At 44.7% G+C, this 21523-nt stretch overlaps 1 protein-coding gene across 1 annotated transcript in view; it reads right to left on the reverse strand.

Annotated features, from left to right (window-relative positions):
• syne1a (spectrin repeat containing, nuclear envelope 1a) overlaps positions 1-21140 on the reverse strand; it is a 121221-nt gene extending 100081 nt beyond the window's left edge. Inside the window, exons 1-3 of the mRNA XM_053445893.1 lie at positions 19529-21140; positions 5621-5682; positions 545-640 (exon numbers count right to left, since the gene is read on the reverse strand). Of these exons, the coding sequence (XP_053301868.1) occupies positions 545-640; positions 5621-5682; positions 19529-19595 (225 nt within the window). The 5' untranslated portion in view covers positions 19596-21140. The remainder of the gene's footprint in view (positions 1-544; positions 641-5620; positions 5683-19528) is intronic.
• Positions 21141-21523: the final 383 nt, after the last annotated feature.

Below are 21523 nucleotides of genomic sequence, written 5' to 3' on the forward strand. Positions count from 1 at the left end.
AGAAATGAAGGGCCTAACAAGAACAGTAAAGACAATACCAATACATATACATAAAGCAAAAGGGTGGAGGGAAATATAGATTCAGAAATGAAATGAGGAAGGTCCTATAAGACCTGTGTTTGACTATAAACAGCAGGATCAATAGGACGAAGTGTTTAGACCTCAGGCAATATTGGACAAGTAAAATCCTCAAGCTGTGTGTTTCCCTTTGTCTGCGCCGTTTGTGGATTTGTGAACTCTGAGCTGTCCTTGTTAATCTGGGTTTTCAAATCCAATTCAAACATCCTAATAAAGACCGATCAATAAGCATTTCCATGTAACTGCGGCTCGTTTCACATGCCCGCAATTAGCTCTATAGCTATTTTAAGATTCTTCAAGAATGCTCATGGTGGCAGCACTGACAGAAACAATGAAAAAATGAGTTTCAGCTCAATGTGATTAAGTCAAAAAAAATGTAATTCGGAAAGAGATCAGAGGATGTGAGGAGTTTGGAATCTGTGGCCAGATCACATGCTGGAGAAATGACTACCAGCATGAGACTCACCAGCTTGTTTCCGGAGAGGACTTCCAGCAGAGCCAGCAGCTTCACGCCATCCTTGATGTCCTCAAACAGGTCTATCACCACCAGAGGAGGGACACGCTGTGTGGGAAAACAAACACACCTATAGGCTTTATTTGTAATTATTTTTTACCCTGGAGAGAAAGTAAATAAAAGCAAAAATGTGTGCAGAGCAGTACAGCATGGAGGAGGGGTAAAAATGCAAGGACGGTTTTTGACATTTAAAGATGGAGAGCTTCTGATACAATTCAAAAACCCTGCAACTGCTCTAGACAGGAATCTATAGATAATCCTATAAATGTTGCAAACTATAAACTCCTGGAATGCAAAAGCCCTGGGACTTAAGTCTTAGTAGCTCTTGCAATGCACATGGAACTATGGTGCAAGAACCAGTACAATCAATATATTACACTCCCAGACGTTAATTTCAACTTGTGAAACATAGATAAAGGAAATCCTGCACATGAAAAATGTACTTGAAGCCCCAAAAGAGTTTGGCGGTGCCGTGTCTCAATGACAGAGTTAGCGGCTCAGCAGGCTCTGAATGAGGGGGGGGGGGGGGGGGACTTCAAATCCTAAAATATGCTGATGATTTCAAACTGTATCCTTCTCCCTGACTTCATCCCTGACCTGACACAGACTTCCAGACTCGGGGAAATCCACATATCTCTGTTTCTCTTGCCGACGCCACATCAAGGATTTCTCTTAAAGCGCAGTCACATGCTGAGGCTGAGGAGAGGTTTAGAGGGGGGGGGGGGGCTTTCAGACGAGCGGGCCATTCACAGGGAGATTAGCGGCGAAAGGAGTGAGGGAGAAAGCGAATAGAGAGGCAGAGACTGGGGTGTGTGTGCACGAGGGTGTCCGTGTTAGGACGTGTGTGTGTGTGTGGGGAGAGAGGCAGAAACGTACAACCCCCCAACATACGAGAGAGCGGCATAATCGAGTAGAAAGAGTGGCAGCGAGACAGATCATAGAAGGCAGAGAGAGAAGGGGACACCAGCCTCACATCTTTCCAAAATTAATTAGCAAATACAGCAGCTCTCTTCTCACTAATTCCTCTTCTAATGTCATTTCATGGCTCTGGATATTAGAATATTCAGAAAGCACTCATGGCCCATATCATAAAGTGACAGAGGAAACACTTACAAAGATCCTTCAAAGGGATGAATTATACCACGAGCTAATTGAAGTTAAATTCACCTATTTGTTCATTATAATCCCAGAGCTAATGAGGAAATTTCTGACTAATTACAAACTAAGAAAGTAATATCCATTTCCTCTGCTCTGCCACATGAGCTAAAAAAAAAAAAAAAATCAAGGGCTTAATGAGCTAATTGCTTATGACTGTCAGGGTAATAATTGATTGCGAGCAAAGGAGTTTGGGGATATCGGTTTGTCTCTGCTCTGGTGTTATTCTCTGGCGCACTTGACTCAGTGGATTCCCAAAGATCAACAGCATGGGAGACAAGAGGGAGGGGCAGAAACAAGGAGAGGATTGAAGGGCTTCATTTTGAACGAGACAATAGATCCAGTTTTAGGTAACAATTGATATCAGAAGCCTATTATCCAAATCTCCTGAAGGTAAATAATTGCGAATGGGCGTTACGAGGGACTGAATATAGTCTTTAAACTACTTTTTGGATGCAGGGTATAAAAAGTGAACTTCCTCCACACAACCTCAGGACGACAACATGAAAAATATGTAAAACACTGTGACAAAAATTAACCATACTTCATATCTGAAAGTATGATGCAGATTTCTCACTATTTTATAATTATTGTGTTGATTGTGTGAAGTCACTATCCCTTTTTTGCGCTAGGGAATAAAAATAAAAGAGATACGAGACTGCTGATGTTTATCTGACATTTCTGAGGCCAATGAGAATGCATTAAATCTGCTGGTATTTGGTTGTTAAGGAATCAACCAACCGAGATATTTCTGATGGTGATACTAAGTCAGTCAATCACCACAGTTATTACAACACATGTGAGCAGCTGCGATTAAGGCGTTGAGGTTGGTGGTTCGATTCCCAGCTCCTTAATTCTGCATGTAGACGTGTACATTGGCAAGATACTGAAGCCAAGAGAATGTGTGTGGGAATGGATTACCGTGACTCTCGGTGTAAAGAGCTTTGTGTGGTCATTAAGACGAGAAAAGCACTCTAGAAATGCAGTAAATTCTCTGATTGTTTATGGCAAATTTCATTGTTTATCCAGGCGTTCAAATATTATAGTCTCGGCCAAGAGTGGACTCACTAATAAACCAAAATTACCATCCAAAGTAATAGGGCGAGGAAAAAAAAGAAAAACATCCGAACAGCTCAGTGGGTGAAGGTGAATACCATCATCAGTTGGATTTATTGAGCATGGAGTCTATCCTCCTACTCCCCACCACCACTAAAAGAGGGAGTAGTAGGGGGAGCAGGGAGAGTAAACACTGAAAGTGGAGCAGGGAGCTTCACTCTACTGCCGCAGTAATCTCTAAGAACACTTGGTTCACTGATTGCTGCACCAAAGCTGTTTGCCTGGAAAAACGCCTCAGAGACGATGAGACCTCTGCCGTTCACACCGGCCACTTCCTAATTAAGCTTTAACCTTCTCAGAAAGGATTTGTCAAAATGGAAACTTGGGGTCCGCTCACTAAGCCCCCCCCTCCTCCTCCTCCTCCTCCCCGTCCACCCTCTCACATGTCACTCTTGTGCACTGCCGAGTTCAACTTGAAAGCTTGTTATTTACTTGAAAAGCTAAAAATATATTAAAAAAAATTTCAAGCAATACTGTTTAAAGACCAAATAAGTTTTTATCAGCCGGATGTCTCAAAAACATCTGGCCGAAGGACTGCAGTTGAAAATTAGTCAGCTGACTGACACTGGCACATTCAACAGAGATGTGATGAATGTGTGTTTTTCTTGGAAATGAGTAAATGAAGTGAAAATTCCACATGACCCTCTATTAAACAAAAGAAAGTTCCATCCAAAAAAGTAAAAACCCTAAAGCTCTCTTACGGTGTTTATCTTTGGTCTATAGCCGGTGACTTAATCTGGTGAACTTCTCAGAGCAATTAGAGCTATTAATCTTCTGTATAAATTACCGGCTCCGATACGTCCTCTCTCATAGAAACTCTTCTTCAGAGCCCATAAGACTTCTTTTGTTATACCTGTGGAGTGGAAAAGTGAGGGGGAGGGGAGTGACGGAGAATGGAAAATCCTTTCGCCGCGTCTCAACTCACCTAACGATTTATCACACACCTTTAGGCACTGTATTAAAGACCTGTGATAACTGGAGTGGCCTAATCATCTGCATAGCCAGGGGGCATGAGCTATCCCCGGAGAGCGAACCAAACCAACTGTTAAAGCCTCTTCCCTCGCTCCATCCCTCCGTCTCTCTCTCTCTCACACAGGCTCGTCTAATAAGTAAACGGCTCTTTGTAGAGTGTCTATGAATTTCAGACAAGATGCTGTTTTATCTGCACTAACCTACAGAGCGACATTGTTAAGAGTGAGCCGTGTCCTGATGGGCGAGGAGGAGGAGAGCAACTAATTTGATCAACTAGGTAGAGAGAGAGAGAAGCACCGGGGCACAAACATGGTTATCTTTTCTGATGGAACTGTGATGGTATCGCTCATCTATTGTTCAGGTGAATTGGTTCATTTCAGGGAATTTAAATGGAATAGTAATTACATTTACAGGATCCTGGTCGAGGTGTGTTATTTGTGTTTGTGCGACATAAATAGAGCTTTGGTGTCAGGACTGTGGGGCAGTGTGTATTTTCTTTGTTTGCTGAGAGTTGGATAAGCATATTGTTTCCCCCTTCTCCGCTATAGCTAGCTTAGCATAAAACATAAGGAAAATGGGGAAATTAAGCATGGTTGTACCCAGATGTAAGAAAATCAAGCTTGTTATGTAAATTTGCAAATAAGTAAATATTCCCCAGAAGGTTACACTAGGTTTTTGAGGATCCCTCTGACTCGCCATCGTCTTCCCCACTTCGCTCAAACCCCGACATACTCACTAACCATGAAATCGCAAAATCACCCACAGTGCTCTACTCTATTGTGTCAAAAATGATTTGATAAATAAACTATGTGCTTATCATATCGCTTTATTAAAAATTCAAGGCATTCAAATATCTGCCGGCACAGCCACCAGACATGATATTTAACGTTACGTCGAGCTTTATTCCCCTCAGAGTTCTTTTCAAATGAATTTTCCCCTCCGTGTCACCTCGGATCAGAGTCTCCACAGCTGTCGTGACCACGTAGGAAACCTTGAGAGGGCCGTCACAAATTGAACCCAGGCTTAATTGCGTTGCACCGTGCCGTATTTGCCTTGTCTACCCTCTCCTGACACACTATTCAGGCAGTAATTGGTTAACGTGAGCAGCCTAATGCAGGATAACACAATGATTACACACATACGTTGGCCCCCACGGCAGCAGCTGCACCGAGTGGGATTGTTTAGTGTGAGTTACAGAGACTCTCTTGTCCAGGCTCTTTAAGGAGGGAAATGAATGACAGTCTTTAACTAAAAAATGTTATCCTGTGAAATCTAAATTGGCTCATATTGAGATAGAGGGCTTATGGATTACAAAGTCTTAAATTAGTGACAGCAGCTCGCAGGAAAAAAAAGATTTACAGTGTGTTAAATGCTGCAATGTGAAAGTGATAATTAGAGTGAGAGTAAATCCTTGCTACAAGCTGTTTGAGATTGGAGGAATAAAAAAAGGAATATGAAAGGCATGTGAGTGAGAATGACTGTGCGTGTGTGTGTGTGTGTGTGTGTGTGTGTGTGTGTGTGTGTGTGTGTGTGTGTGTGTGTGTGTGTGTGTGTGTGTGTGTGTGTGGTCTGAGCTGGCACAGTCAGTCCCATGACCAGCTCCACAGTGTGTTTTGGAAATGGAGCAAATGTCACAGGGAGAACTGTGGAAGCAGCAGTGTGATTCAAAAATTGGGAAAGCATCGAGATGTGGGAAGTTTTCAATCCACGCACACCGGCACTGGTGTTTGTATAGAGCAACACAATGGCTGGCAGTGGTGATGGGAATCAACAAAACTCTCTTACCTTCGCCAAGTGGGAATTGATCCATTTCGTGAACGTCCTCTTCTGCACGGCCTCCTGCTCATCTGTAAATCAGAGCCCAGAGCATCACTATCAGTCACATGCAACGATACACAAAGCGGGGGATTAAAAAAACACAATCTTCTCATTGTGTATTGTTTTTTGAGAGCGGACTGGCTTTGCAGAGCCGCGTGGCGACTCTCATTAACTCTGATATTGTTAACTTTCTGCTCTCTGTGTCTGAACGCAGTCGCATCAAATCACACCTTACACTGGAGAAGATGTTTGACATTTAGAGATGGCATTTTCACGAGCTGCACTCTGAATGTGGACAGAAAACCCTTGCTCTGAGAAATGCCCTTTAGATGAGAGAAGGGCAGTGGTTCTTCTTCTACCTCGACATGTCCCACTGCCACGATCTCTGTGAGGCTGCTATTCATTTCAGACCGAGTCTCAAGCAGCATTCGATCTGCTGCCACAATAGTGTTGCTAAGTAAAAGCCAACCTAACTCTGAATGTACTTGTAGAGTTGCATATAAGGGAAGGACATTGTTTGTGGAGGCTGCATTTGCTGCATGAAGCCCTTTTAACCAACACACAATCAATAGGATAGATGTCTGCTGACCATGCACCCGAAAAAAAGCCACTTCACTTAAATGAGATACAAGAAAACAATCAAGCCTTGTCAATACATGCATACAAACAAAACATTATAGTGACGGTACCGCAACTGGAGGTTCTGGAGGCGTTTTAGAACCAACTAGGGCTGTGATCACTCTGAGACCAAAACCGTGATACAAACCTTCACAATCAAAAAATCACAATACAGGAAGATTGAACCAGTCTATTGAGCTGTCGTTACTTTCTTTAAGTATCAAAATTCTATTTGTGTTTGACAATTAGCTATAAAACATGTATTTCACAACATCCATCCATCCATTATCGATGCTTTTCCTTTGAGCGGCTGGGATTGGTTGCAGATTGGGCGAGAAGGCAATTAAGAGTCTCTAATTTACCTAACCCCAGTGCAGACAGTGCTAACCACCCCACTACCATGCCTAAATCATAAGATCATTATCATATTCAAAGTTATAGCAAACTATATAGATCGAAACGGAAATGTGTATTTGGAGAATTATTCTATCATTTCAAACACCTTATGTCCCTGTTGCAATTCATCCTTCCTGATGTCTTTCATCGTGTCCATGCCAATAACAACGTGGGACTTCTGTCACAGGTTAATAATTAATTTGCCATTGTCACTCATGTCCCATTATGACGTGCACAACACAGATGTGTAGTCTACCTGCGGCTCTGCAGTGACGGAGCTTTTTTTCCCTGCACCATCTGCACCACAGAGCAATATCCTTGAGATAAGCGTGTTATCAGCGAGCGAGCACGTCTGACACAGAGCGTTCGTCTACTTAATGAAATATGCTGAAGGTTTGATTACACTCAAGTTGGTTAGTGTGTCAGTAGGTAGTGTGGGCACACAACAGTCAGGGGAGTGTGTGTGTGTGTGTGTGTGTCTGTGTGTGTGGGATGATGGGTCGTTCATACATAATGCAGATACATTCACGCATAGTCACACGTGCCACTGAGCAGGTTCCCCGCTTTATGAATTAATCTTATGATTGGGTCCGGGAGTAATCAAATATTGATGGGCGGTAATATTGGGTGAGAATGAGAAAGTCTTCGCCTCCTGACTCCAGCGGCAGGGACGTGTGACGGAGAACATGTCTGCATGTACGTGATGCCAGCCTCCCAGCTCTCAGGGACGAGGTGACTTTGAACTCTGCGCACACACAGCCGCACTTCAGCACACACACACACACACACACACACACACACACACACACGCAGAGGGCTCACATTCTTTCAATATCACAAAGGGAAACAGCCGTCCTCAGCAGCCAGGCATCGCAGGAGCCTTTCACCACACTTGATTACCTCCTGGGCGAGTGTTGGTCTTTCTAATCATTAGTTTCATCTGCAGCCCCTGAATTCTCACCTTGGCCCCCCCCCCAGCAGTAGAGGGGACAGAGTGAAATATCATTGAAATCTAGTTTTTCAACTCAGACACTGGCTCAAACAGAAAAGGAAGGAATTACATGCACCAAACTCTGTAAAAGAACCATTCGGTTTGCTTATAGCTTTTTTATTTATAGTGAAAAATTGCAGTCGTTTATCCTCTGGTCTAATCTCATCTCATCTATCAGACAGTGAGAGACCCTGAGGAGCAGGCAGACAAGAAGCTGGATGCGTTGTGTGGAGATACAGATGTGCAGGCAGGCACACAACCACAGGGTCAGACAGAGAGATAAGAAATCAAACATTTTGACAGTCAGCCTGCTGGGCCGTGACACATGCAGGGAGCTGCTACTTCTCCTCCGGATATGCTTTCTTCACCTGCTGTACACACACACACACACACACACACACAAACACACGCACACACACACACACACACACACACACACACACACACACACACACATACACACACACAAACACACACACACACACACACACACACAGATAGATGCATACTCTGCCAAGGTGGAAACGCCCCCTTTCGAATATTGGCCCATTTCGCACACTCCCATGCAGCAGGCACGTACGGTCCATGCTGCAGTGCCCCTCTAAATCAGACACGCACACACGTACCCTCAGCATATGCACAATTACACACACGTTGCACTTTTCCCTCTTTTTCCTCACGCTCTCCGCCTCTCAGAAGTAAAACCCACTGTGCCACTCACCGCGGAGGTAGTGGTAGAACCCGGTCACCAGGTTGAGGGATGTGTTCTTTTTCGGGGAAGCTTCTCCCCCTGCTCGCCGTGCCATCTTGTGCCCCGGACTGATCCTCGGTTCCCGCCAGTTATCATGGGGACGCTGAGAAGACATCCACGACAACTTCCAGGAGAGGCTACACTTGCCCTTGCTCCTGTCCTTGCTGCCTCTCCCCCCTTTTTAGAAGGGGGGGGGGGGGGCTTTCTTTAAAGGTCTCCCTGGAGCCCTTGGACCTCCCGAGATGACAGCGGTGGAACTGTTGCTCTGAGGCAAAGCAGGGAGGAAGGTTTCACCCTCTGGTGCTCCTCTCGTCTGTTACGTCTTCGCTGTCCTCTGTCCTGTCCTGCAGTAACAGGCTGCACACTCAGTCACACACTAAGTGTTTCCTGCCTGTTAAGCAGCTTGGGAGTGTGATGCGAGTGTACGTGTGATGCAAAGACTGTTTGTGTGAGAGTGTGTGTGAGTGTGCGTCTGTGTGTGTGAGTGTGAGAGAGAGCAGTGCAGTGCCTCAGCATCAATCTTTCTTGCTTCGTCCCTTTCGCCCTCTCTCTCATGCTCTCTCTCTCTCTCTCCTCTCACACACTCTCTACCTCGGTCTTTCCCTCCCACGTTCTCTCTCTCTCTCGCTCTCTCTCGCTCTCCCTCGCTCTCTTAATTTCTCACTGTAGGCTGCGGGGAACAATCCTTCCCTCCTCTGGTCAGCCAATCAGAGTGCGTGGGAATGAGTGATGTCACAGCAGCCCCGTCCTGGCGGGGAGAGGGGGAGCTGAGTGGTGGTGGGTGGGTTTAAGGGGACCGTTTAGCAGGTTAGGAGGGGAGGATGCTGTGTACTCTGACAGCAGCACGCGCACACAGACACACACACACACACATGCTCAAACACAGCATCAGGACAGACGTGCAGGAATCCCTTATGTATTGCTGGCACTCTAATACCCCTCCTCTCTCTCATTCACACAGATGCCATGCAGGGCTCGGAGCCGTGCAGCTTTTATACTTCACAGAGTCTGCAGGGGAGCAGACTATCACCGGCAGTCGTCCTGTCTGATCTGCTGCTTTACCCTTTTCAAAAAGGATCTTTCAGTCACGTACAGTACACTTGTCTGTTTGTTACGCCCCCGGGGGAGGAATAAACAGTATATAATAGAGGTAAATAGAATACCTGAGGTGAGGTACAGCATGTATTTTACATAGTATATGCAGCAGGATCTGAGTTTAAAGTGTGAGAGATGATATAGTCTGGAGCAATGAAAACAGGTGTGAAAAGTGTGTAAAATCTGAAAAACCCACACTCCTATTATTCGTCAAAATCTTATCTACCAATCCAGAAATCTCTGTTTCCCTGTCTGTATGTGTGTATGTGTATTATTAATGTGCATTAGTAAGAAACCAAAGAAGTGCTGTGTTGAATTTGGTGCAATTTGGACACACAATACGACAACTGATCCTCGTACTGAGTTAAGCTTCACCAGACTCCAAATAAACAGGTGAACAGCTCTTTGTGCAGCAGTGGTGGTGCACAAACCTGTAAAAGGTCCCTTTTACAGTTTCACAAAGAAAGCCGCCACCAGCATCACCACAGGCAAAGAAAACAGCCCATTGCCAAAACAGAAAGGTTTATAATGGTCACTGCACTGGTATTGTTAATTCAGTAATTAATTAACTGCAGGAGCTACTGTTGGTGATACTAAGAATTACTTAAGGAAGAAACCTGTGTTATAAGGACACCATTAGCCCAATCCCATCCACTGCTGCAGTAAAATTTGAGAAGAAATCTGGTCTATATCTCGATTTCTGTTTGACCTGTTCTCTCTTTTATTCAGCTTGTCCATTTTTTCTCTTCTTGTGAAAATTATTTCTCTAACACACGTGCACACAAACACAAATACACAAGCAGTGCGAGCTCTGGCAATATTAAAAGCACTGTGCTCCTCTTTGAATCCATATTCAGAGAGTTTTCCTGGAAAGCAATATCCATGCAGGGGTCTTATATCAGCCTTAAGGATGAAAGGACCATTCATCATTACTGTGATTTTCTCTTTTGTTCTCTGGGTTCCCCCCATAAGGGATTTTAATTATGAAAGTCATCAATAACCAATGGCAGCTGTCATCTGCTATCTGTCTGCTGATAATCACAGTGCTGACACTCCTCCCTTTAGCAGCCCCAAAACCGGCCATCACAGTGGCTTCATGAGCCTATTCCACGCTTCTGCCTTTGAAATGAGCTTCTGTCAGCGTCCACTTTACACTTCTGCCCCGCTACTGGGAGTGTGCCTGTGAGTTCAGGTATCATAGATGGACTGATAAGGGCCGAAAGACATATTCACGCTATCCTGTGTTTCATATTTACACATACATTGCCTTTCTCCCTTCAACAGCTTGCCTCCAGTGAGGCATTCACATGGCAAACACTCGGAATCCCTATTCAATAATATTACTGCAAGAAAAGAAAGAAAGAGCCAAACAAAGGAACGATAATCTTTTGTTCTTCACACAGAGCGGCGGCGACCACACACTGTCAGAGAGAGAGAGAGCTCCACTTCAGTTTCTGAGTGTGAAGGAGCTATCCAAGGTGCTGAAGCTGTCAATGACAATCCCTTAACCTGTCATTCTGATTTAATTCACTAAATGAATAATGAAACAGCAGCAAATAAAGAGCAACTACAGCCATGGAAAAAGTTGAAATGGTTTACTGAAATGAAAGGAAAAAAATGTTTTGTTGTTGTTGTACGTTTCGGACAATTCTTCCAGAAAGCAGCCGTAGAGCAGACAGCGAGAGAGAGAGGAACCTCCCTGGAGAGGGAGACTGTTTAGAAAAAACAACCCCAGGACAAAATCAAAACATGATGGTAAGGATTCTTGGGACTTATTAGGCTTCACCGTGGGAGTTGAACGAAATGGAGGGGGAGCAGGTGCGTACAGAAACACACACACACACAGAGAGAGACAGAGAAAGAGAGTGAGAGAGAGAGAGAGAGAGAGAGCGAGAGAGAGATACTACTACTACTAACACCCTGAATGGAGACTGAGAATGGAAATCGTTTTCACATTCACTGTACATGCGAGAAAACAACCAACAGACTCCTTCAGGCTGCAGATCTCTGGGGTATTCCAGTCTATCCGAGAGAGGGAGAGACAGAGATAGAGGGTGAAAGAGGGGGGAAGTGTCGAGGGTTAAAACAGACTGAACCTCAGCTGGTCTGGATCCCTGATGGAGCTCCTGGCAACCCTACAAAACACCCGATCTCTCTCTGAGGTTGTGGAGGTTGGACTCGGGTCAGCGCCCGGCACTCTCACAGGTATGTCTGCGGGGGTGCGGAGCTTTGTGAGGAGAGGAGGAACAGCCTCTTTTCAGCCATTACAGGAAAAACAAACAGCCTCCTGGAGGGTGGGGGGAAAAGACATTGCTTCTGCTCATATCCTAATCTATTCACCCTACAGATATTTGGGTTTGCTTTCTGAGCAGCCAAGAAGATTTCTTGCTATTTAGTCTTATGTGAAGAGTGTAGAGGCACAGCGCAACCTAGTGGATAAGACACGATTCAATGTGAAGTTTATTCTGTGTCTGGTCTGAAGATATACTGTACAGATGAGGCAAGACAGGACATGACAGGACAGTAAAAATGAAAAAGCTCGGCATAAGCTTGGCGTTTTAAATTGCAGCCTCCCCGATGACCCGCACTCGAGCATCTCCGATATCTCTTAATCTATTAATGACTCCACAACTCACCAGGCGTGACTATGGTCCCCGAGATACGGACAAGCACTCGTCCTGCAAACTGTACAAGGTTACGCTCTCTGCTGTCAGGTAATAATTCAGTAATGCATCAATCCAATTATATCACCTTAATATTATTCAAGCCGGGGAGTGGATATTTATATTAACAAAACATGCCGGTATAAATTGCTCAAGGGAGAATCAGAGGCGGTGTTTTTACCATCCTGCTATCCAAGAGGCTTCTCTCGCCATAATGCATCTTTGTCTGCAGCACAACATTGATGGAGCATGCCTGTTAAAGCCATCATGCACTAAAGGGACAGCTTTGTTGTGTGATACCCCGTAATCTCTCCATACACGTACACACTCACACACACCCACAAAATGATTTAACAGGTTTTTGTGGCTTTTCTGCCCCTTCACTCCTCCCAATAGCATCTTCATTCACTTCCTGATGCCAGTGCTTCTCTTTCAGCCCCAACAATTCCTAATTTAAAAACCCCTCTTCTGTGCACTTCCACCGGATTACTTTAGCCCTTACACTCAATAACATCCTCTACAACAGCCACAGCATCTCCACTCAGCCCTCTCGAGCCCATTCAACCTCTCCAATTCGCCATCCCAATTCATTTACGGCACATTTTTTACCAGTCCCGGTGTAAGTGCAGAGGCGGAAGTCCAAATGCCAGCCCATTAGCATAGCTAATTGCATTTCAGTAATAATGACACCACATTAAAGAGAGTAAGAAGGGGGAACAAGTCAAAGTGATTATCAAAACAACCCATTTCCTCTTTTGAAGTACCTTCACTCCCTTTTCAGCCGCAGATGTGCAGAGATGGCACTGTGTCGTTGACATAAATGTCCAAATATGCCGCCATGAACAGTGTTCATTCAAGCCAGGCCACTGAGACTGTAATTTCAGCAATTTCAGCACCTGCAGTACTGACACACACATATGCAACCCACACACATACACTCACACAAAAAACAATGACGCAGATGGCAGTGAATTAAAGTAAAAAAGTAAAGTTGTTGTTATGCTATTCAGGTAAAAATGTATTATAATAATTTTGTAATATTTCTTTTCTGACAGAGACAAAACACCATCCTGTGGTGCATTGGTGTTTCTAGATTTGAGCTATTATCCGCTTTCAAATTTCCAAAGCCTCCATTATTATGGCGAATACATTCAGCGGAACAAAACCAGATTTGAACCCCATATGCAAACACTGATCGAGCAGCTAATACAAAGCATATATTCCACTAAGAGTATTAAAAAGACTCAATTAGGCTTTTAAAAAATATTTGCGGCTTTATGTTTCCCTGTCGCTCTCCCCCGTGAATGTGTGTGAAAGGATTGTATGTGTGTGTGTCTGTGTTTGTGTGCGATGCTTTGGGTGTGAGTGCAGGAGTGGGTCAGACAGTCTAAGCTCTTTATCCAGCTTCAGTGGCCCGCCACACATTACAGGGACGAGTAAAGTGAAAGCACTGGCGTCAGCACACTAAATAAATCACCGTGGCCAGAGCAGTAAATTCAGTTATAAGTCTTGTCTTTTGCTGTGAAATAAAAACACAGACTGGCACAGAGCCAGAACCATCTTCAATATCCTGTCGCACACTAGACACTTAAGTGTATTTATGCTCATCCAGCTGGGGACATTTTATGTCTTACTAAATGTGAATTCAACCCGATTCTTTCTGCGGCTATGGCAGATGTTTGCCCTTTGTTTTACTCATCAACCACCCGTCCAGTTGAAAGTCAAATATCCTAAATATCATCTGAATGCTCATTCTTTCTCCTCCAACATTCTAGGCAATAACATTTCATAGATACAGCACTTGCATCGCTTTTGATGTTCAGAGAAGTCAATGAAGAAGGGGAGGATTCCTCTTAAGGAATATGAGAGACAGATTATTTGACAATACCTGCTGCTCTGGGAAACTCACACACCAACCTTGTTTGGTCTTAATCAAAATAACAGGCGTGAAAGTTAGACCAACGAACCAAACAAGGCGATATTGGTCTGGATAAAACTGAACTATGCTTGTAGATTTACTATAATGATGTTAAAGTGGCAATGAAATGAACTAAATAAACCAGTTCAATAATTTTGTCCATTCAAGAGGAAAGACTGCTACCAGCTGAATCGAACAACACGCTGATGTCACCTTGGATGCTAATCAATGTCAAGGTTAAGTAGACACAGCCCATGTAGGTGATGATGACAGGACATATACGTGTGTCAGTCTTTAGTGCGCTCCCTTAACCAAAACTAACCAAATACATTATAAACAATGTAACAAAGGCATGGACCTTGGTTTGCACTTCCATGTGTGAAAGCCTCAACCCATCTGGCGCTCCAAGCAGATTAAATAGAAACTGGGAATTACCCATTTCCCATTTAACTTGGCCATATGCTGAAATCATCACATTATGTGACCAGGTGACCTCAGAGTTCAGGCCGTCACAATCTGACCTCTATTTAAAATCCCTTCATGTTCTAAATGGACAGCCAGGGGCAGAATTTCCCAGCGTCCAAACACCTTGTGACAGGTGAAAGAAAAAGGGACGGAGGTTTCTGTGGGTGAAAGATAAGAGACTCCACGAAACTCAAAAGTATTACGGACAGAGGCTGAATGTGTCTCTGGGTCACGAGCGCGGGTGTCAGGGTTTTATCTGTGAGGACATTGTTCTGTACGTCCATCAAAACTATCTGATGCTTCAATCTGACAGGAAGGATCAGGGATGGTACAGAAGCACTGAAGGACCTGTATCACAGAATCAGTCTGGCCTGAGGATGTTATCCAGCTCTACAATGAATGGGACAGTTTATACAGGGTCAATGGAACCATGTAATGCAGAATACTGTAAATACTCCTTTAATTACTTCTATTTACGAGGATGGCCCTCAGTAGAGAAGAGGGCAAACCTCCGCCAAGGCCCAGCAGTCCTCTTAAATCCAGTCAAGCTGCACCAAATCACACACACTCATAGATATCAGTTCCCTTAATGGGCCTGATGTTTTAAATTAATTTTGACGAGATCCGTTTTGCTGATTTTGTACAATCTCGCTCACAAACTAGCGAACTAACAAACCAACGGAAAGGAGTGAAAACACAACTCCTTTGGTGGAGGTTAAACAGTCTTCGTACAGTTGTGTAATATTTTTTAGGGAATCCGTGTTGTGAAGTTCAGTTAAATCAACCCACATCCGACTTATTATTAACACACAAACACAAAAATGGAAAAAAGTGGCGCAACGTTTTCAAATTAAAAAAAAGCTGCACACAATTGATCAAGTGTTGTGAACTAATTATTAACAGAAGCTTATATGAGTTGTTTTTTTGCCACAAAGCTAATGTTGGAATACACCGTGACCTTCGTGAAGGTGTGATCTTTCAGAGAAGGTTCTGATTGCCCACACTGCACATTGTGTGGGCGACTCCCTCAGTGACCCTAATCTTGTGATATGTCACTCAAACCACCAATGCCTGTCCAGTTAAAAGAGATTACAATCTGATCTGCAATAGAAGCTGTCACTGAGAAGGTGGCAGGTACTAAACACACACCAACAGTACAAAGACTCATAGACACAAAGCTATCATTCCATGGAGCATCATGTTCTTTTACAGGGGCAGGAGCTGAACCAGACACGGCCAATAAGCCCACGGGGCGAAAGAGAAAAGCCTGTGCTGGCTGTCATGCAGGCTGCCGCTATGGCAACGAGTTATAAACACAATCTGGAGAGACAAGGAGAAGAAGCGGCAGAATAAACAACCACTCATGCTGCGGATCGAACCCACGCTGACACCAGTGCCACAGATCTGAGGCCACAACCGAGTAATGGCCCCTCGTTCACTGTCTGGCTTTTTTCTAAGACTTACTCTGGGTCATTTTTATCGTTCGGCTAAACTGCTGACTCCCAGTGGTGTGATAGGTGAGAAGAAAGGCTATTTTTAACAGCCGGTGTTTGTTTCGGAGTCTCTGTGTGACTGTGGGCACGTGTGTGTGTGTGTGTGTGTGTGTGAACACGCTGCGGTATCCAGAGCCGCACACGATAAATGGCGGTGTCAGAACTAAACAGGAGGCTGGCGTGGCTCAAGGTGACCGTCTGCTCCGGCCTTCCTTGGCTGCGGCTGAACCATAATGTCGCCCCTGGCAACAGGATGTCACTCTGGCTCCGTGCCAGCCGGAGGATCTGTGCCAGTCCCACCAGCAACCAGGAGCTTAAAAACGGGCGTGTGGCGGCTCTCTGGTCCTCTGCCTTTTCGTGTTCTCCTCCAGCCTCTTTATTTATCGCTTCTCCTGCCACCTCTCTCATTCCTGTTTCATCAATCGGCTGCTCTCAGTGTGGCACTCATGTCTTCCAGATGTGCTGAATTTGCCCTTCAGCCTCCCCTCAACTTCTCTTTCCCCCGGCTCAGCATCTTCATTGACAAAAATAACATTAGCAGGGGATTATAAATTGAATCTACACAGCATATTTCCAGAAAGGCAGCAGCTCCGCTTTGCACAACACAAACCCCCCTGAAGTCTGAACACTATTTCCTTCTGTGTTATCTGATCATAAGCAAATTGCCAGTCCAACCTAGACACACATACAAAACAAGACTCAAGCAGGTGCTCCCCAACAAAATGAGACTTTGCTAACTTGTCAGCACGCCTAGGCCCGGCAGTAAAACTCAGAGGTGTAGGTGGGAATGTATAAGCCTCTGCCGCCCACGATGCAGAAAACAGGTGAGGAATTGAAATAGGGAAACGGGTGCATCGCTTTTCTCATTAACGAGAGAGACAACAAACGGGCAAATTCCACAGCATATGGAGGAGTTCAGGCTGGGAGGTGTTCAAAGCGGCCTTGCTGTTCTCTGCCATATGGTGTCACTAATTGCTGTTTTTTTCCACCGCCACAGAGAGGTACACCAAAAGAGATGGTTGAAGGGAGAAAGACACAAGAACCCCAAAAACTGGGGCGAAAACTTTTGATTGTTTTGTTGTTGCATCGAGCGGCGGGCTAACTGCTTCCAAATGAGCCTGAGGGGAGTGTAGTTCATTTCATGCTACCTGGTGATTTGTGGGACGTGGCTAATTTGAGAACATTGTCCTCTCCTGGGAGGAGGCGCTGAATACGTTAATCTAGTCAGGCTTTTAAAGACGTATAAACGGTATTGGATTACTTAAACCTCAGGTGGTGAGAAATTACATTGCAACCGGCTTTGCCTTTCAAATAAACGAGTGAACATTTGCACACGAATATAACTAATTTCTAAATAATTACCCCATTGGAGAGACAAGACCCAGAGAAGTGAAAACAAACCTCCCTGAGCAAAGGCGCCACTGATTTCATTACGAGCTGTCATTTGGGACCAGGCTTGTTACTGCCTATAGAAACACTGCATTCCGAAGACAAAGAACTCATGTTTGAGTGATGTGACGCTCCACTTGCGCTGCTCGCCCTTTCTTGTTGAGAAGAATGAAAACGTGGAAGTGTTCCTCTTTGATTCTCACTAAAGCGTCTTGATGATATCATCACAGCTTCAGCTCCCGTCTCCCAGGAGATGGACGGCGACCGGGACACATCAAATAAAGCGACGCTAATGTGATCACGTACTCAGAGGAAGACAAAAATGGCACAAAGAGGGACACATGGAAAAGATAAAAACTCATTGGGACTGTTCGGGCAAATCCATTCACACCACAGGCAGCATGTCAGACTTAAGCATACTGTGTCTACTCCAACCTTAAACGCTGCCTGTGGTTTATCTTATCTAAGATGCTTTCATGCCACAGGACGTCAACAATAAAGCCACTGTTGGTAAAAGGAGTATTTGGTGTGAATAGATAAAGGTTTCACGAGCCGACGCACAGACACACCCCCGAGGCTATTTTTGCATCGAGCTCCACGTGGGGCAAAACTGTTTTATTGACAGCTCCATGTGAGTCTTAGAATATAGTTACAAGGAGTGGACTTTATTTTGGCTGCTTATTCTTTCCACAAATATCTGCAAGATCTCCAGACACACTCTAGTTCCCCAGTGTAGATTAAAAAAAATATATCATGCACCTCCTAAAAACAGTGACGTCTCCTCTGCGATGATCAGGTTTTTGAGTGACACACTGCAAATCCTAACATTTTAATGAACTGCTTTATTCTCACTACGCATCTGCATCACTCTGTCTTCACACTGAGGAGACGGCTTAAGGGGACGCTTCTAAATTTGGATCAATCACGGTACCCTCGGGATTCAAAGTGCGCACCAGCACCTGCACAGAGTGATGCAGAGGAGCCACGTGTGCTGGTGATGCTGCTCTAGGCTTTCACAGAAACTGCCACCTCGGAAGCCGAGCAGGGGGCAGCCATGTTGGATCTCCAGCTCTGGTGTCACCTGACTTTCCCTGTTACTTTGCAAGTGTCACAGTCTGATCCTGCTCTCAGCATGGGGAAGAGATGCAGTCGTTTTAGGGTGGAGGCTTGTGAAATAGCTTTACGGACACATTATTTAACTTGTAGGTTGGGTAAAACACTAAATAAATGTTAATATCTGCTGCAAATAAAGGGTGAGATAAGATAAGAAAATGCTTGGTTTTATATTCCAAAGGTTAAAGAGAATTGACTTAACATCTGTAACTTGAGCCACATTCAGTTATACTGTAAGTACAGTAGGATGAGGATGTAATTTTCGTACTACGGCTGAGTTAAGAGGGAGGGATAGACTTCATCCTGTCAGCTCCTCTGGGGATTAGTTTTGCTATTGTCTGCTTCCCTGTCCAGCCACGATTAGAGGACGCACATGCACGTACAGTATATGTGCACAGTAACACTGCAAACCCACAGCGAGCATGTGCACACATAAACACAGACAGCAAACACCTGCAAGAACAATGCAATAATACACTCTCTCACACACACTGGGTGGTTTAATCTCATTTGCTTTGATTGGTGCTATCCAACATTAACAGCCTTAATTTGATGGCTGCATATCTGCCATGCAGCATCATCCTGTGCACAGACTGACATTTGATCTCAATCTAAAGGAGAAAGAACTCCACAGAAAGTAAAGCAAACTAAAGCACGGATAGAAACAGAATGTTCGGACAAAGCAATGATTGATAGGAACCTGAATATGTCCAGTGTACTTGAACACTGCGCGCTGTGACATTGCGTATCCCTCTCAGTTGTATGTCCTTCCCATACCACAGATTTGTGAAGCCCTGTGAACTTGAATTCCAGCAGCCCAGAGATAAGACTTGCAGGGTCATGAGACACATTTTTTTTTTACAGCAACAGCCAGTGTCTTCAGTCTCACATTGTTTTGCTGTGTCATGCCAGGCACCGGGTCACCTCAAAAAAAAACGCTGCAAACCCAGGCGGAGCAGTGTGAGTAGGCATTTTCCACCTACCTTGCAGCTTCTGCATCACGTTGGTGATGTCCCGACTGGAGTGGCCGTAGTGCCTTGATGACGCCATGGCGCCGTCCTAAGGTCACAGAAGTCACGTCCCGACTCCTCAGGACTCCGACAGGGCTGCCGCAGTTTTGACGTCTTCACACACACTCACTGCAGGACACCCTGGCTGCATCATGTCCATGTAGCTGTGCTTCTCCTCTCAAGTCATCCCTGTTGCAGTCTGCAATCCACAGACTCAGTGAAGCTCCTCCCCTGACGATGATGTAAGTGCATACTGTATGTGTATGAGAGCATGCACGATTGTGTGTGTGTGTGTGTGTGTGTGTGTGTGTGTGTGTGTGTGTATTGAACATCTCGGCGGTCCCCTCCCTCGCCCGAGCCTTTTACTTCTACAGATAAGACAGCTTCCGTCTACTTGCACTGCCACCTGCTGTCCAATCCAAAGCCAGGACTCTTGCATCTCTTCGAGGCATCAGGACCAATGATGTGCTGGGTATCTTCTCATGCCTGCTGCTGCCACTGTAAGAGGTGTGTGTGTGAGGGGGGGGAGACTGAACAGAAACCAAATTAGCTGCAGCAAACCTGTAAAAGCAACAACACATCACTTACTTAATATTTATCAATCTTTAAATCTTTAATGGCTTTGTGATTAGTTACCTGCTGTATAAATGCCCTTTCACTTGTGTTTGTGTTAGTGTTTCATTAGTGTATCTGGACATTTAAAGCTATCTTTGTTGAATTATCAATTTATTGTAATTAAAACTGTGATAACTAGGTGGATAGTTTACGCTTTTTTCTATATCTCCAATAAACAGAATGGACTGGAGCCTCATGTGTCTTTTCTCACTGACAAGCCATTGAGTTGGGTTTTCGGAGGCAGATCATCCTTGGAGTCACTTCTCGTGACTCATTCAGATATTGCAGATGGAATGAAAAACAGTGATTATGGATCAATAATCAAAGATGGCTCTACATCAAGATATAGCCCCTCTTTGAAATACAGGAGGGAGGTGTGACGAACCACTCGGCTCGGAGCACTTATCGCGATGTGCAATCCCATTGGCAGGATCTTTCATCATCATCTCAGGAGAGCTCTTAGAGCAGCTGAGAGAGGGCACAGCAACATTCAATGAAGTGAGGGGCAGAGGAGCGGGCATGAAAAGTATAAAAGTAGATGAATGATCATTGATCGGTTCAGTTTTGGTATTCGACACATTGATATAGTGCACATTCAGTTCAATCCGCCGTGACCTGCCTCCTCAGATTAATTTATGGAATGGATTCAGGGTATTAGGGACTGTGACTGCTGGAGCAGGTGAAGGAACGAGGGCGATTTAATGGATCAGAGCTTCACAATCTATCCGTGAATCCAGATTTTTTAGAGCTCTGTATTGTCTCGGCACCCGTTTGAGGCTCGGCTGTGTTTTGTTTGTCAGCAGCGACTGAGTAAACACCATGTTTGCTTATGGGAGAAATTTGTCAGCTAGTCAAAATGGCACAGGAGAGGGCACCGACAGGGACTTTTTGAGGGGAATTGTTGAACATGAAAAGAATGAGAATAAGGTTTTGTCGGCAAAGCTCACCACAGAATAAAATCTATACCCTCAGTTACTTAAAAAAAAAATATATATATATATATCCTATAATCTGGACAAAGATATATATGATGCAGCATTCACAAATCGTATAGCAAAGCCAGGGGCCAAATCAATAACCTTGCTGGTTTGACCTTAACCCACTCAATAACAACCAAATCACTTCATCCTAGTAGATGAACAGAATCTAACCATGTTGTGTTCGAGCTGTTTGACTTGCCAGGGCAGTGAAACATTGAGAGATGGAGCTGGACTGGCCGGCTCCTCTGCAGCACGGGCAGACTGCTGATTCCTACATTTTTCACGCAGCTCGGCTCGGGGTGACCTCTATCGTCCAGAGCCCCTCAGGACCAAACACATTCAGCAGACGGGAGAGGAGACGCCGCTGCTGCAG

The sequence above is a fragment of the Pleuronectes platessa genome, chromosome 17 (genome assembly GCF_947347685.1).
Source record: "Pleuronectes platessa chromosome 17, fPlePla1.1, whole genome shotgun sequence".
Classification (NCBI taxonomy): domain Eukaryota; kingdom Metazoa; phylum Chordata; class Actinopteri; order Pleuronectiformes; family Pleuronectidae; genus Pleuronectes; species Pleuronectes platessa.